We start from the raw sequence: 12607 nt of genomic DNA, 5'->3' as shown, positions 1-12607 counted from the left end.
GAGAGGTTTGTCCCAGTGGGGATCCTGTAGAGAGCGTGGGGGGTATACAAACACACACACACACACACACACACACAATGATGCTTCTGCATGCAACTGAGCGTTTGCTTTGCGCCGGGAGGGAAAGTCTGAGACGAGAAAAATTACTTAACTACATGACTATTCTGATTAATATTCTGATTAATTGAATACGTTGACCTTTGCTACAAGTTACCTGTGCTGAGTTTTGTGTGTCTGAGGTTTTTGGCTCGAAATTCAAACTAGACAGGACCGAAAGTTACCGGGAGACGTTGAATAATTTCCACGATAGCATTTTGAATGACTATTTAACAACCCTGAGGCTCAAATTAGGGTTTAAAAAGCGGAAAGGGATACAATCTTGGCTGAGAAGTTTATTGCAATGGCAAACATTACGTGGTGGACTACACTGCAGGGATGGCATAAGCCACTCTCTCTCACCCACAGCCTGCTGGCCGCCAACATGCAATATAGAAACGATAATGGTGTACGATATCTGTCTTGGCATCAGGGCAATTGTTGTTGACTTCCAAAAAAATCACAATGTTTGTGATTCGAAGTAAGACCTGAGTTAGAAAGCATAAACTCCTGCCTTTTGGTAGTCTTTCAAACCTCAGAGTTCATATTGTACACCTTTTAAGGAATTCAAGTTGAAAAGCGGTCTATACTGTGTGGAGCGAGGACGCACCACCCTACTACCCTATCACAGCTCTGCTAAAATCCTGAATTTCTCCATTGTTGCTTTCTCTTTAGCCATGGGCGAGAAAACAATAGATAGTTTCAAAGGACCCAGGAAGTTGGCTCCAAATAACGGGATTTGTTCTAGAATATTCCTATCTCTATGAATCTCACATGTTGCGGGTATTTTTTTCCGCTTTCTAAGGAAGCTTCTCAATGGTTAAGGAAAGTCGCTTACGGAGAAGCATCCTTGTACCTTCTCATTGGTGGCTTGTTATCTTGCTTTTCTTATTGGCTGTGGACAGAGAAGGGGGCGAGGGGAGGCAGACGGAGGAATCCTGTTTTGATTGGACGCTTGGGAGTTGGTCGGCTTCTGAGACTGGGGGCGAAGGAACGATAGGTTTTGCGCTATTCTGCGCGTGCGCACGAAATGAGCAAAGGTGGCCGTCTGTTGATTAGTTACGTGGGGCGCCTCGCTCTGTGCTGTTTGGGTCCTCTCGGCTTTCGTAGTTCTGGCCAAACTCGAACGTCTTTTCGTGCCATGGATTTGGGGCCCCTTCGGAAGAGCTATAGGGAAGATGAGGAGGTGAGCAAACAGAGTTTAGTCAAAGGACCGGTTTTCTCCGGTCATTTATTTTTTATTTTATTTGTTTTACATTTCTATCCCGCTCTTCCTCCAAAGAGCGCAGAGCGGTGTACGTGGTTATGTGTACCCTCACAACAACAGGTAGGTTAGGCTGAGAAATATGTGACTGGCCCAGTGTTTCGCGGCTGTATGGGGATTTGAACTCGGGTCTCCCCGGTCGTAGTCCGACACTCTAACCACTACACCATGTTGGCTCTCTGGTCTTGTTGGCTCTCTGGTCTTGGGAAATATGCATAGGGAAAATTCTCCAGGAAGGGTTCTTGGGAATATGCATACTGCAGCGAGGGCTGAGATCTGGAGCCCGTCTTCAATACCAGGGCTCACCTCTGCAATAGAGAAGGTGGCACCTTTGAATGTATATATTGTGTTGAGAGATCAGAGCCAGACACATACAGAGACATCTAGGTGTTTGGAGTTAAGCACAGAGACATCCAAAGGAAACCGTCAGACAGGGTTGAGGTTCTTTGCTTCAAACTAAGCCCTATGGGGGTCTGAAATACCTATGGGGCAAAGTGACAAGTGGATGGGGAAGTTGGAGGAGGTGGCCAGGAGTAAGAGATGATTAAGAAGTTGGCTGATGGGAGAGCTTTCCAGGGAGTCAATGGGATGGGGCCAGAGACGGGAGTGGGGTAGAAAAGGTAGAATAAGTGAGTGGAAATGCTGAAGGAAAGGATTGGAGAACTCCTGAGAATGGACTGAGGGAGAAGCAGTGCTGAAGAGTGTGGGTGACAGGTATGATAACTAGCCAGTCTTCTAGGAAGGGAAATGGGAAAGATGTGAGCGTAGGCTTTAGGAGAGGAGAGCTGCTCTTGTGGTAGCAAGCATGACTTGTCCCCATAGCTAAGCAGGATCTGCCCTGGTTGCATATGAATGGGAGACTTGATGTGTGAGCACTGCAAGATATTTCCCTCAGGGAATGAAGCCGCTCTGGGAAAAGCAGAAGGTTTCAAGTTCCCTCCCTGGCTTCTCCAAGATAGGGCTGAGAGAGATTCCTGCCTGCAACCTTGGAGAAGCCACTGCCAGTCTGTGAAGACAATACTGAGCTAGATAGACTAATAGTCTGTTTCCTATGTTCCTATGTACACCTTGAAGCCCCTTGTTAAAAATCTGTGTATTTTTCTGTGAGAGAACTAATTGCTTCCCTCTCTAGGCCTTTGAGGAAAAACACCTCACCTCTTTGGATCCCATTAAACAATTCTCTGTATGGTTTGAAGAGGCTATGAGGTGCCCCTCCATTGGAGAAGTCAACGCCATGTGCTTGGCCACTTCTACCAGGTAAGGATTGATGCCTTGCTTGCATTCTTGCTGCACTGTGATCTATTTTTTTTAATTTTTGTAGGGTTTTTATTTCCAAATTACGACTTGTCTATGTGTATCTGTGTCTGTCTTTCCAGGGATGGAAGACCTTCTGCTCGGATGCTGCTTCTGAAGGGGTTTAGCCAGGCTGGCTTTCGCTTCTTCACCAACCATGAGAGTCGGAAAGGAAGGGAACTGGTGAGTGCTATCTTGTGAAAATATGTTATTAGAAGGGACCTGAAATTCATAGATTGGCACCCCAGATTACTTGTTTTGAAACTGCTTTGCACCTAGGGCTCTATCTATATATACAGACAGACAATCTAAAGTCTGCTTCAGGAAGTATGCATTTTGTGACCCTAATTAATGTGCAAATTGAGGAAAGTTACAAATATTTGCTGACTTCAGTCTAAATTGGAACCAGGTATTTAAGCTCTGCTCTCTCACCACTGGAGGTCCCACAGTGGCCCCTTTAAGCTTCTGAGACTTTGCCAGATCAATGACTGATGTCCCCTGAATTAAATTTGCCCAGCCAAAAGGCAAACCTACCCTGGTTGCCAGGACAGGTTCCTTCTCAATCTTCTTGAGAGAAGGAAGTAGAGATATTCCTCTTCTATCCTGTCTTTGCACTCGTTATTAACACAATGGCAGCAAAACATTGAGTGCAAACCTGTGCACGTTTATGTGGAAGTAAGTTCCGGTGTGTTCAATGGGACTTTCTGGTTAGTGTTTAGGAGTGTAGCTTCAATCCAGCTGCCTGCTTTCCAGTCTTGCTCTTAACTATCCAGCCACATTCTTCTAGCTTAAAGTCCAAGAGTCTCTCTTAGTCAGTGGGTATAATTATCTTCTATCTTCTATATATCTATTTCTCTAAGATGTACCCGTGGCTAATCCCATGTGTGGCAACTCTCGTGAGAGTTCGCAAGCAGCTGCCAATTAGCCATGGTGACAGGGGAGAAAATGGCGACTGCTGGCTGGAGGGGAAACAGTGGTGGAGGCTGGCCGGCTGGCAGAGAAAACGGCTGGCCGGTGGAGAAAAGGCAGAAGGAGGCAGTGGAGGAGGGGAGGTGGCGGCCGACTGTGGAGGGCAAGCGGTGGCCAGGCCAGCCACGGAGGGAGAATGGGCTGGGGGGGAGAATGAAATGAGGCACCAGCTTGAGGCAGAGAGAACTAGGGGTGCAGATGTTCTGTGCCAGGTCAGCTAGTTGTTGTTATTTCTTGTTTTCTCATCATTTGCAGGACTCCAACCCTTTTGCCTCAATTGTTTTCTATTGGGAGCCACTCAATCGCCAGGTAAACGTCTCGCATCAATTTGTCCATCCATTAAGATTGGCCTTAGAGGTGGTCCTGCTCTCTTGCTCACTGCTAACATAAATATTTCTGGCTGCTACTAGCAACAGGGACATTTCAGTGGTGATGCCGTACCTGTGGGAGCCCCCTCCTTATCTGTGCAAAACTGATTTATGCTGATTTTATCCAGCCATTTGCTATCTTGAGATGTTTGTGTGTTACATTGTCCTGTTAACCACTTTGGAATGCCCAAATGAAAAGCAGTTTCATTTCCAGATTTCTATCCTGTCGCCTTAACCTCTACTGAAAAAGCTTTTCAGTCAAAACTAGAAGTGTGTCTATGGCAAACAGGGTGCCATGGCATGAGAAGCCAGCGCGTTGTAGTGGTTAGAGTGCTGGACTAGGACTGGGGAGACCCGTGTTCAAATCCCCATTCAGCCCTGAGACTTGCTGGGTGACTCTGGGCCAGTCACTTCTCTCTCAGCCTTACCTACTTCACAGGGTTGTTGTGAGGAGAAACTTACGTATGTAGTACACCGCTCTGGGCTCCTTGGAGGAAGAGCAGGATATAAAATGTAATAAACAAATACGTTTCAGAGAACTTTAGCAAGGCTCCCCTGTTCAATTTTCCAGCTGTGGTTCTTATGCTGAAGCCCTTCCTCATAGATGGCTGAGGCTTATGGCCTGGGAATTTGGCTGCTTCCCTTTTAGCCTCAGGTGATGAAAGATGAGCTCTGATCTTATTTGGGACCTGCACTTCTGTTCTTCAAGACTGGGAATGCTGGGATCAGGTATACATATGGAAGAGGCTGGGATGTTGGGACTTGGCTTGGTTTCAGCTCTTGCCCCATATATCCCCCAGCAAAAGTGTGGTAGGAGGACTCTGGTCATAGTCCCTGATTTCTGGTTGGAGAATTTTAGAGTTGGAAGGTACCTTGGAGGTCTTCTAGTACAACATTCTGCTAAGTGTAGGAAACTGCTACAGCATCTCTGACAGATGGCTTGAAAACTTCCAGTGAATGATTACCTACCACTACATGAGTCTGTTCCACTGTCAAACAGCAATTGCAGTTGATAAATTATTCCTAACGTCTAGCCTTAATCTACTTCCTTGTAATTTCAATCTTTTGGTTCTGGTCCTGCCCTCGGGAGCAAAAGAGAACAAATCCACTCCTTGGTTTATGCGACAGCTCTTCAGATATTTGAAGACAGCTATCATTCATTCATTCATTCGCTTTCTATACTGCCCTTCCAAAAAAATGGCTAAGGGCAGTTTATGTAGAGAAATAATAAATAAATAAGATGGATCCCTGTCCCCAAAGGGCTTTTATAGGCATTGGACATCAAATAAGCAAGCCAGAGTGGTTGTAACAGTAAATGAAGTTCAAGAAGCATTGTTTTGTATTGAGATTAATGTATATCTTTTCCATTCAACTCGCACTCAGCTCCCTGAATAGAGCAGCATATGCTTGAACTAAATAAAGTTCATTAATACAAGCACTTCCTCAATCTGGGCACTTGTATTGCATTTAATGGTGCTTCTTTTTTTCTTTTGCAGGTGCGAATTGAAGGCTCTGTGGAGAAGCTCCCTATAGATGAATCCGAGAAGTACTTTCATTCACGACCAAAGAGCAGCCAGATTGGAGCTGTCGTCAGTCGACAAAGCACTGTGATTTTGGACAGGGAGGTAAGGAACTACAGGTTGTTCTTGGGTCTCCCCTTTCTCAACTGATCACACTGTTAATGGAACTGGCCCTGAGGTGTTTGGTCAGCACCCCTGTGTTCAGGCTTTGTGGGGGAATTAGCTCTTGAAGGGGGTCAGCTCCACCAGCTTTCGTTTGTGCAAATGTTGGGACTCAAGAAATGACTGGATTGAGACAAGGGGATAGTTTCAAAATAAAAATATTTATTGTAGGAGAGGGTACAAAAAGAAATAAATATGTGGTGAAAGCAAATATTACTATCAAAAATACATTTAACTGCAATGAGGCATTTTAGCTTAAAGTCTAATAAAAATACGTTTCCAAGTAAACCAGCTGCAATGAGGCATTTTAGCTTGAAGTCTAATTGTGTGTGAGAGAGAGATTGGGGTAGTTTGGATTTAAGAAAGAGATCGTTTGAGCCTAGTTGCCAGGCAAACTGCCACCTTCTCCTGTTCTGGATGACGGAACCTCAGGACTCCAGGGAGGGCTGCAGAGACTCGACCTCCAAGACAGAGTGGGTGGCAATGGGAGGGTTGTAGGAATTAGTAGAGGAAGAGGTGCCCACGAGAAGGGGACCTCCATGGAGCCAGTTTCCTATGATGTCTAGGCTAGCTGGATGGATCGGCAAAAGGACTGATCTGGGAAGTGGCACAATAAACTGGACATAGCCTGGTGTGGCCTGTGAATAGTGAATTGCACAAGAAGCTAGTGATTTCAAGCTCTTTGTAGGTTGCAGGAGAGCATAAGGAGTGCTCATTGGAGTCCCAAGTATAGCATACAAGGGAGCATGAAGATCATCCAATGAGGTCCCAAGTGAGAGGCACAAGGGAGCATGAAGGTTGGTGGTTGGAGTCCCAAGTTGCAAGTACAAGGGAGCACACTGGGTCATGGAAGTGGGGATTCCTAATATCCTAAAGCATGCCTTGGGGGCAAATTCCTATTGCCCTACTTGTCTGATTAGAAGTGCTAGGATGGACTTGCATGGAATGCATTGTGTCTGATCGCTGTTCCTGGGCATAACAATGTGGGGATCACTTTCTGTGTGAAGGCTGATTATGATGAAAATCAGAGTATGCAGGTGTGCAAAAGAGTACCAGGTGCCTGGATGGGCTCTCTAGTAATCTTATCAATAATTTCAATAGATACACCTCTAGGTCTAGGTCACTGACTCATCTTTGTGATGGGGATACCATTGCTTCACTACCTTATCGACTCTTCTTCCTGCTTGGCATAATCGGCTCGCGTTATCGAGAGAATGAGGGGAGTTAAGGCAGTTCACTCTTCATTGAAGAGTGGCCTTGGATGCCAGTTAACTTGCTGTAGTTAACTCTGGAATCTTCTTAGCTGGGACTCCCGCCTGTGGGGCGGGGCATGCATCTTGATCCCCGTTCCAATTTGCTTTGTTTGCAGCCAAATCTTGCCAACTAAGTGACCTGTTCCCCATGTGTGCTATTAACTGAGAGCTCACATTGCTGTGAAGTTCCTGAGCATATCCGAAGTGCAGCTGCAAACAGGGAGGCTCCTGGGAGCCAAGTAGAATAAGCAGCTGGTAACAACACATAAGTCAGAAATATATGAACACAGTTTCCTTTATGTTCACACAAACATGATCACACATGTTTGTTTGAACGAGAGGTGAACTGTTTCCAGTTATTTCTGCCTTGCGTGCTCTTTGTGCATAGGAGTGTTGTTTTCCAGCTGTGTGTTTGACCATGCTCTGCCAGTTCCTAGAACATCCCAGAGTTCTCCTTCATTGTGTTTCCCATGATTCTTCTCATGTCAGGCAAAAGGGGCATATCGGGTGTGACTCACAAGTTCAGTAAGTGTGCATCAAAACTTCTTAAACAAGATGTTTCATGTTCCAGTACTTCTCAGAGTGGGTTGTTCTTCATCAAGGGCACTGTTCCCTCTAAGGTGTGCGCATGTGCACACACTCACACATTTTCTGATGTCTGCTCAGTTAATTTTAGATCACGGTTGAATCAGGAAGGCCCCACTCTGAATCCATGTGCTTTGATAGTGCTACCCAGAAAAAAAGCATTCCGCACACAGGTGGGAAAAAAAATTAGAGCACTGCTCAAGGGATATGAATAATGATTTTTAAGTGTTGTTTGGGCCCTAGCCCCACTCACCTACTACTGGAATTCTTGCTTATCTACCCTCCCCCCACACCATGGTTTCTTTCCTCCAGGCCATGAGGGATAGAAACGTGAACTGCCTTTCTTCCAAAGAAACTGACATGCTCAAAATTCTGAACTCTGTGCTGCAGCCAAGCTCATTATTAGCAGTCCTTGCAAAGTGTAGAAATATATATTAACCTGTTTATTTCCCAAAGGGTCAAGTTGGTACTAGGAGCTTGAAGATGGTACCAAGGTTCCTGCTGCTTGCTGACTATGACTGCCTGCGGTATTCATAGCATATATATCTCTCTCTCTCCCCTTTTAAAAAGTATTTAAGGAAGAAGAATGCACAGCTAGAAGAGGTTTACCGGGAGGCCAAGGTGCCTATGCCAGAGTACTGGTGAGCTAAACCTTGATGTGCATTTTGGCATTGTCCTCTGTTGTCCATGATCCCTTTGTCAATAAATATAATGCTCATTTACTTGGTTTCAAAAATGTGTAAGCTTTTCATATGTGTGTGGGCAGGATGGCAGAAACTGAAGCTGGGGTATGTTGAATGTAGACTGTAGCAAGACTATGCAGAGTGAAACAGAGCAAAATAGCCCTCCCACTGGTAGTGCCACCCAGACATCTCTCTCTGATTTCTGAATAGAACACAGGAAGCTGCCTTATACCAAGTCAGACTGTTGGTTCAAGTAGCTCAATATTGTCTACTGGCAGCAGTTCCCCAAGGTTTCAGGAAGGAGTCTTTCTCCCAGCTCTACCTAGAGATGCCAGGGATTGGACCCGGGGCTTTCTGCATGCAAATCAGATGCTCTCTCACTGAGTTGTGGCCCCATCCCCAAAGGAGAATATCTTAGTGTCCACGTATAGTCATCCATCCAAATGCAAACCAAGGTGAACCCTGCTTAGCAAAGGGGACGTTATATGCTTGCTACTGCAAGACTGACTCTCTGCCCTGCTATTAAGGGAAACTTTCTTCCTGTTTTCTCCTCCGAGCTGTGTGTGAGCAGGGCTATGCCCTCTACTTGGGCACAAAATTTAGGTTTCCTTCCCACTGAGGTCTACTCCAAGGCAAACTGTGATCTACATATATTATGCACATTGAGCAAATGGTGACTACTTTGTATAATTTTACTGCTTCTCCGTGGCCAGACACTTCCATTTGTGCAGGTCACATGAAGAAGCCTAGGGCTATTCAGGGCACCGAAGACCTGACCCTCAGCTCCTGGAGCCCTTCTTCAGCTACCCCTTTGGCTTCTGAGATCTGAGCAGGCATTGTCCGCATACCTCCCAGCATATATTGTGTGTGTTGATAGCAATGGAGGGGGAGAGAGTTGCATAGCAAAAAGAAGAAGGAAATGGTTCCCTGTCCCACAGGCTAAAAAGATACACAAAGGAGCAACAGCCACTGGAGCTGCCCTGTGCTGAGCTGAATGAGAATGAGTGGCTCGGCTCCAGCGAAATGTGACAGCCACCACTTAAAAAAAAAAACACACCTCTTTATCTTTAACAAGATGGATAAGAATTCATTTCTATCATAATACCCTTAACTGTAACTTTCAATAGCAGTGTCAGTAAATCAATTTATACGAGTAACAGAGCAATTATATAAAACTGCAAATAAACTAAACAGTATAACCCAGCATCTTAAAACTACAAAGGAGAAGGAATAAAGTCAACTGAGAGAGAGAGAAATACAGTAGATATCACTATGGCCAGATAGATCTCCATACCACTCCAAGAAGGTAATGAGATGAAAGGCCAGAAGCACAACGATGGTCATTTGGGCTCGGACAGAAGGTGGCGGGTTGGGGAATGAGCCCGGAGAGAGCAATATCCTTCAGTGCCTGACAGAAGCAATTTAAAGTAAACGCCCCCCTACCAATTTTACGCCTGTCTTTGCTCACCTGGTGTCAGCATCCCCAAACAGACTGCAGAGGGAGGGGGATCAGCCAAGGCTTACAGTCCCACTATAAAGCAAGTTAATGCTTAATAAAACATGTTGTTTTTCTCCTAGGGGAGGCTATATCTTGAAGCCAGAGGTCATAGAGTTCTGGCAAGGTCAAACAAACCGTTTGCACGACCGCATAGTCTTCCGGCACCTTCAGGACAGCAGCGTGCCCTTGGGGCCTATGGCGCACAAAGGGGAAGGCAACTGGGTATACGAAAGACTCTCTCCTTGAAAAGCTTTGGGAGTCATCCTATTTACACCATCTCTGGAATATCTGTGCCAAAATCTGTGTGTACCCCACATGCTCCTAAGACTGAGCAGACAAAGAGCCAGTGGACAGTGCTGGACCAGTGAGACCTGGATTCGAATCCCTGCCCAGCCATGATTGACCTTGGACCCCATCAGTAACAGGACAATGGTGATGATAGTGGAAGATAAACCCTGAGCTCGTTGGAGGAAAAGCAGGATATAAATGTTTTGGGGCATAACCATGCTATAGATCTTAATCTACAGTACTTCTAAAACCTGGCTGTCATGCCTCCCAACCCATGTTTAGTGACAATTACAGAATTCTCAACACCTTCCTAAGACACTGCTTCCCAGAACCTTAAGGTGGGCACAGTTTCAGACTAATTTGATTTGGTAGTCTGATTTATCTCAGGTGGTTTTGCTTGGAAATGGAGCAGATAGGTTTCAATTTGATCTCCTTCAGCCCAGTAAAGTCAGCAAGACCAGAACTGCACTGAGGTAACAGAACTTCTGTAACAAAAATATGCAGATGAAGCACATTGGCATATATTCCCATTTAGCATAACTCTGCTACCAAGCTCTAGATTTAAAAGGATTTGTGAACTTTGGAAACAAGAGATGTGGAGGGAGAGTGGAAGGTAGGGTGGGGATGGACCATCATCTTGCAAATGTTGCAAAACCTTCGAAATAATAATTTGGGTAAGCAAGGAGACCCTTGATATCTCTATTCACATGCTGTGTTCTACACTTGTACAATGAATGTACAGTGTATACAGTACAGATCTGTACACAGGTATAGGAGACCTGTGTATAGGAGACAGTTTAGTGGATCGAGGTTTCATGTATCCACAGATGGTCTTAGAGACCCAGTTTCTTTATCTGTGGCATGAAATATAGGCAATTTTTGCCTATCTATGTTTCCTGAGTGTTTGGGAATTACATATGATAATCATTTCTGACTGCCATTTTGAAGCACAGAGCCATTCTTTAGCTTTTTAAAAATTAAAAAGGATTTGGGGAGCATACCTGGAGAACAAAGTGCTGTGCTTCTCTGCCCTTATTTCTGCTCCCTCCCTGGTTTTTTTAATTAGTTTTTTTAAGCTCAAGCAACCTAACCACCTCACACACACCCAATCCCCATAGATTTGAAGTTTCTTTATTCAGTTTCGTTATTCATGGAAATTGGTGGGAACAGAACCGCCATGAATAACGAGGGTCACCTGCACAGTTATTTACACATTATGTTGAACAAAGATGCAGTAGTACACTTCCTATCTACCTGCATTTGAGGGGCCTGTACCTAGGCTCATGTTTAAAATGAGTGCAGGTACAGTCATTCACACAAACATGTATGGACATCTGTACGCTTGTGCACCATAATGTCTGAATAGAGCTGATACCTTAAGGGGAATATGATTTAGGCTTATAAAACTATGCATGGCATCAAAAGAAGATAGCAAGAAGTTCTTCACTCTCAACATTAGAACTTGTGACCATCCAATAAAATTGATTGGCAGGAGAGTCAGGGCAGAGAAGGGCAAGTATTTATTTGCTGTATTGTATTAATTCACTGCCATAGGCTGTGGTGATGGCCTTAAAAATGGACTAGACAGATTAATGGGGGAGATGTTTATGTGGAACTTCCATGTTTTTGAAGCACTGTACTTCTAACTTCCAGCTGTGGAGAAAGCAACAGGATGAGGCAGGATGCTGGACCGGATGGGCCTTGGTCTGATCTGGCAGGGCTTTGCTTATGCTCTTTGCTTAACAGCAGAGGAGGGGTGTGGCCTTCAGGCCTTGCTTGTGGGCTTCCAGAGGCATCTGATTGGCACTGTGTGAAACAGGATCCTGGGCTAGATGAGCCCTTCAGCTGATCCAGCAAGGCTCTTTGTGTGGTGTAGTGTCTGGGCTGTAAACTCAGGAACCAGAAAATAGCAGCGAGTGGGCAATACCAGGCAGCTGATGGCTTGAAAGCTGTCATTCATTTTCACTTCTCTGGACACTGCCCCATGTCTCTATGCCATAAGAGCTAGAAATACACTCTTTAAACAAAAAAAATCAAAGATGTGCAAGGTGCTGAAGTCTGACCTAGATAAGCTGTTGCTGTGCTTGCCTGACAGTCCTAGGAGCACAAATAATACATCAAGCCCCACAATCATTTTTAACCTGAAATCCCTCCTGCTCCTGTATTGAAGTGTGTGTCTCTCTCCCTGTGTGACAACCATTACATGTGCTTATGTAGAGTGAGTTTTCAGATCCCTTCCATGCCCATTGGAAGTGCAGTTGTACATCCCTGATGCTAGTGGATGAGATGTGCTTTTGTGCTGTGTTAATAGGATGTTCAAATGCTGGATACAGTCCTAACAATTCCTGTTTTTCTCTGTCTGGCCAATCTGGCATCTGTGTGTGGCTATGTACAGAGTCAGTGCTTGTGTACATTTGGACAATAAAGGTCCAGCCTGGTGACTGATATTTGAAGGTGAGAGTGTGGTTTAATATTAACTTTTGTCCTGGTCCTTTTCCCCTCGTTGCCCAAGTACAGTGTTGCTTCGCTTCTCAAACATCCCAGCATAAGGGAATATCTTCTGTTTTCTGCACTTACGGACGGGATGGCCTTTCAACAGGTGCAATTAGTGTTAATCACCATGTTCTA

General features: G+C 45.1%; 1 protein-coding gene across 3 annotated transcripts; it reads left to right on the top strand.

Moving 5' to 3' along the window:
* Window positions 1-650: 650 nt before the first annotated feature.
* Window positions 651-12426, top strand: PNPO (pyridoxamine 5'-phosphate oxidase). Of its 3 annotated transcripts, none has more exons than XM_053266573.1 (7): window positions 697-1282; window positions 2493-2617; window positions 2737-2836; window positions 3878-3931; window positions 5487-5615; window positions 8081-8151; window positions 9772-12426. In XM_053266573.1, the coding sequence occupies exons 1-7, from the start codon at window positions 1127-1129 to the stop codon at window positions 9935-9937; spliced, it is 801 nt and encodes a 266-aa protein (XP_053122548.1). In that variant the 5' UTR covers window positions 697-1126; the 3' UTR covers window positions 9938-12426. The 3 variants fall into 3 exon arrangements, with proteins under 3 accessions (XP_053122549.1, XP_053122548.1, XP_053122551.1); XM_053266576.1 differs by lacking the exon at window positions 697-1282 and adding an exon at window positions 1289-1423; XM_053266574.1 differs by lacking the exon at window positions 3878-3931 and having other exon boundaries at window positions 651-1282.
* Window positions 12427-12607: the final 181 nt, after the last annotated feature.

The sequence above is a fragment of the Hemicordylus capensis genome, chromosome 6, assembly GCF_027244095.1.
Source record: "Hemicordylus capensis ecotype Gifberg chromosome 6, rHemCap1.1.pri, whole genome shotgun sequence".
NCBI lineage: Eukaryota > Metazoa > Chordata > Lepidosauria > Squamata > Cordylidae > Hemicordylus > Hemicordylus capensis.
This window is presented reverse-complemented; position numbering and strand designations above follow the sequence as displayed.

Excerpts from the sequence above, each read along its gene's own strand:
- PNPO (XM_053266573.1), top strand. The coding sequence starts at position 1,127 with ATGAGCAAAGGTGGCCGTCTGTTGATTAGTTACGTGGGGCGCCTCGCT. Across the intron at positions 2,618-2,736 it reads TGCTTGGCCACTTCTACCAG|GGATGGAAGACCTTCTGCTC; the intron begins GTAAGGATTGAT and ends CTGTCTTTCCAG. Across the intron at positions 8,152-9,771 it reads GTGCCTATGCCAGAGTACTG|GGGAGGCTATATCTTGAAGC; the intron begins GTGAGCTAAACC and ends TTTTTCTCCTAG.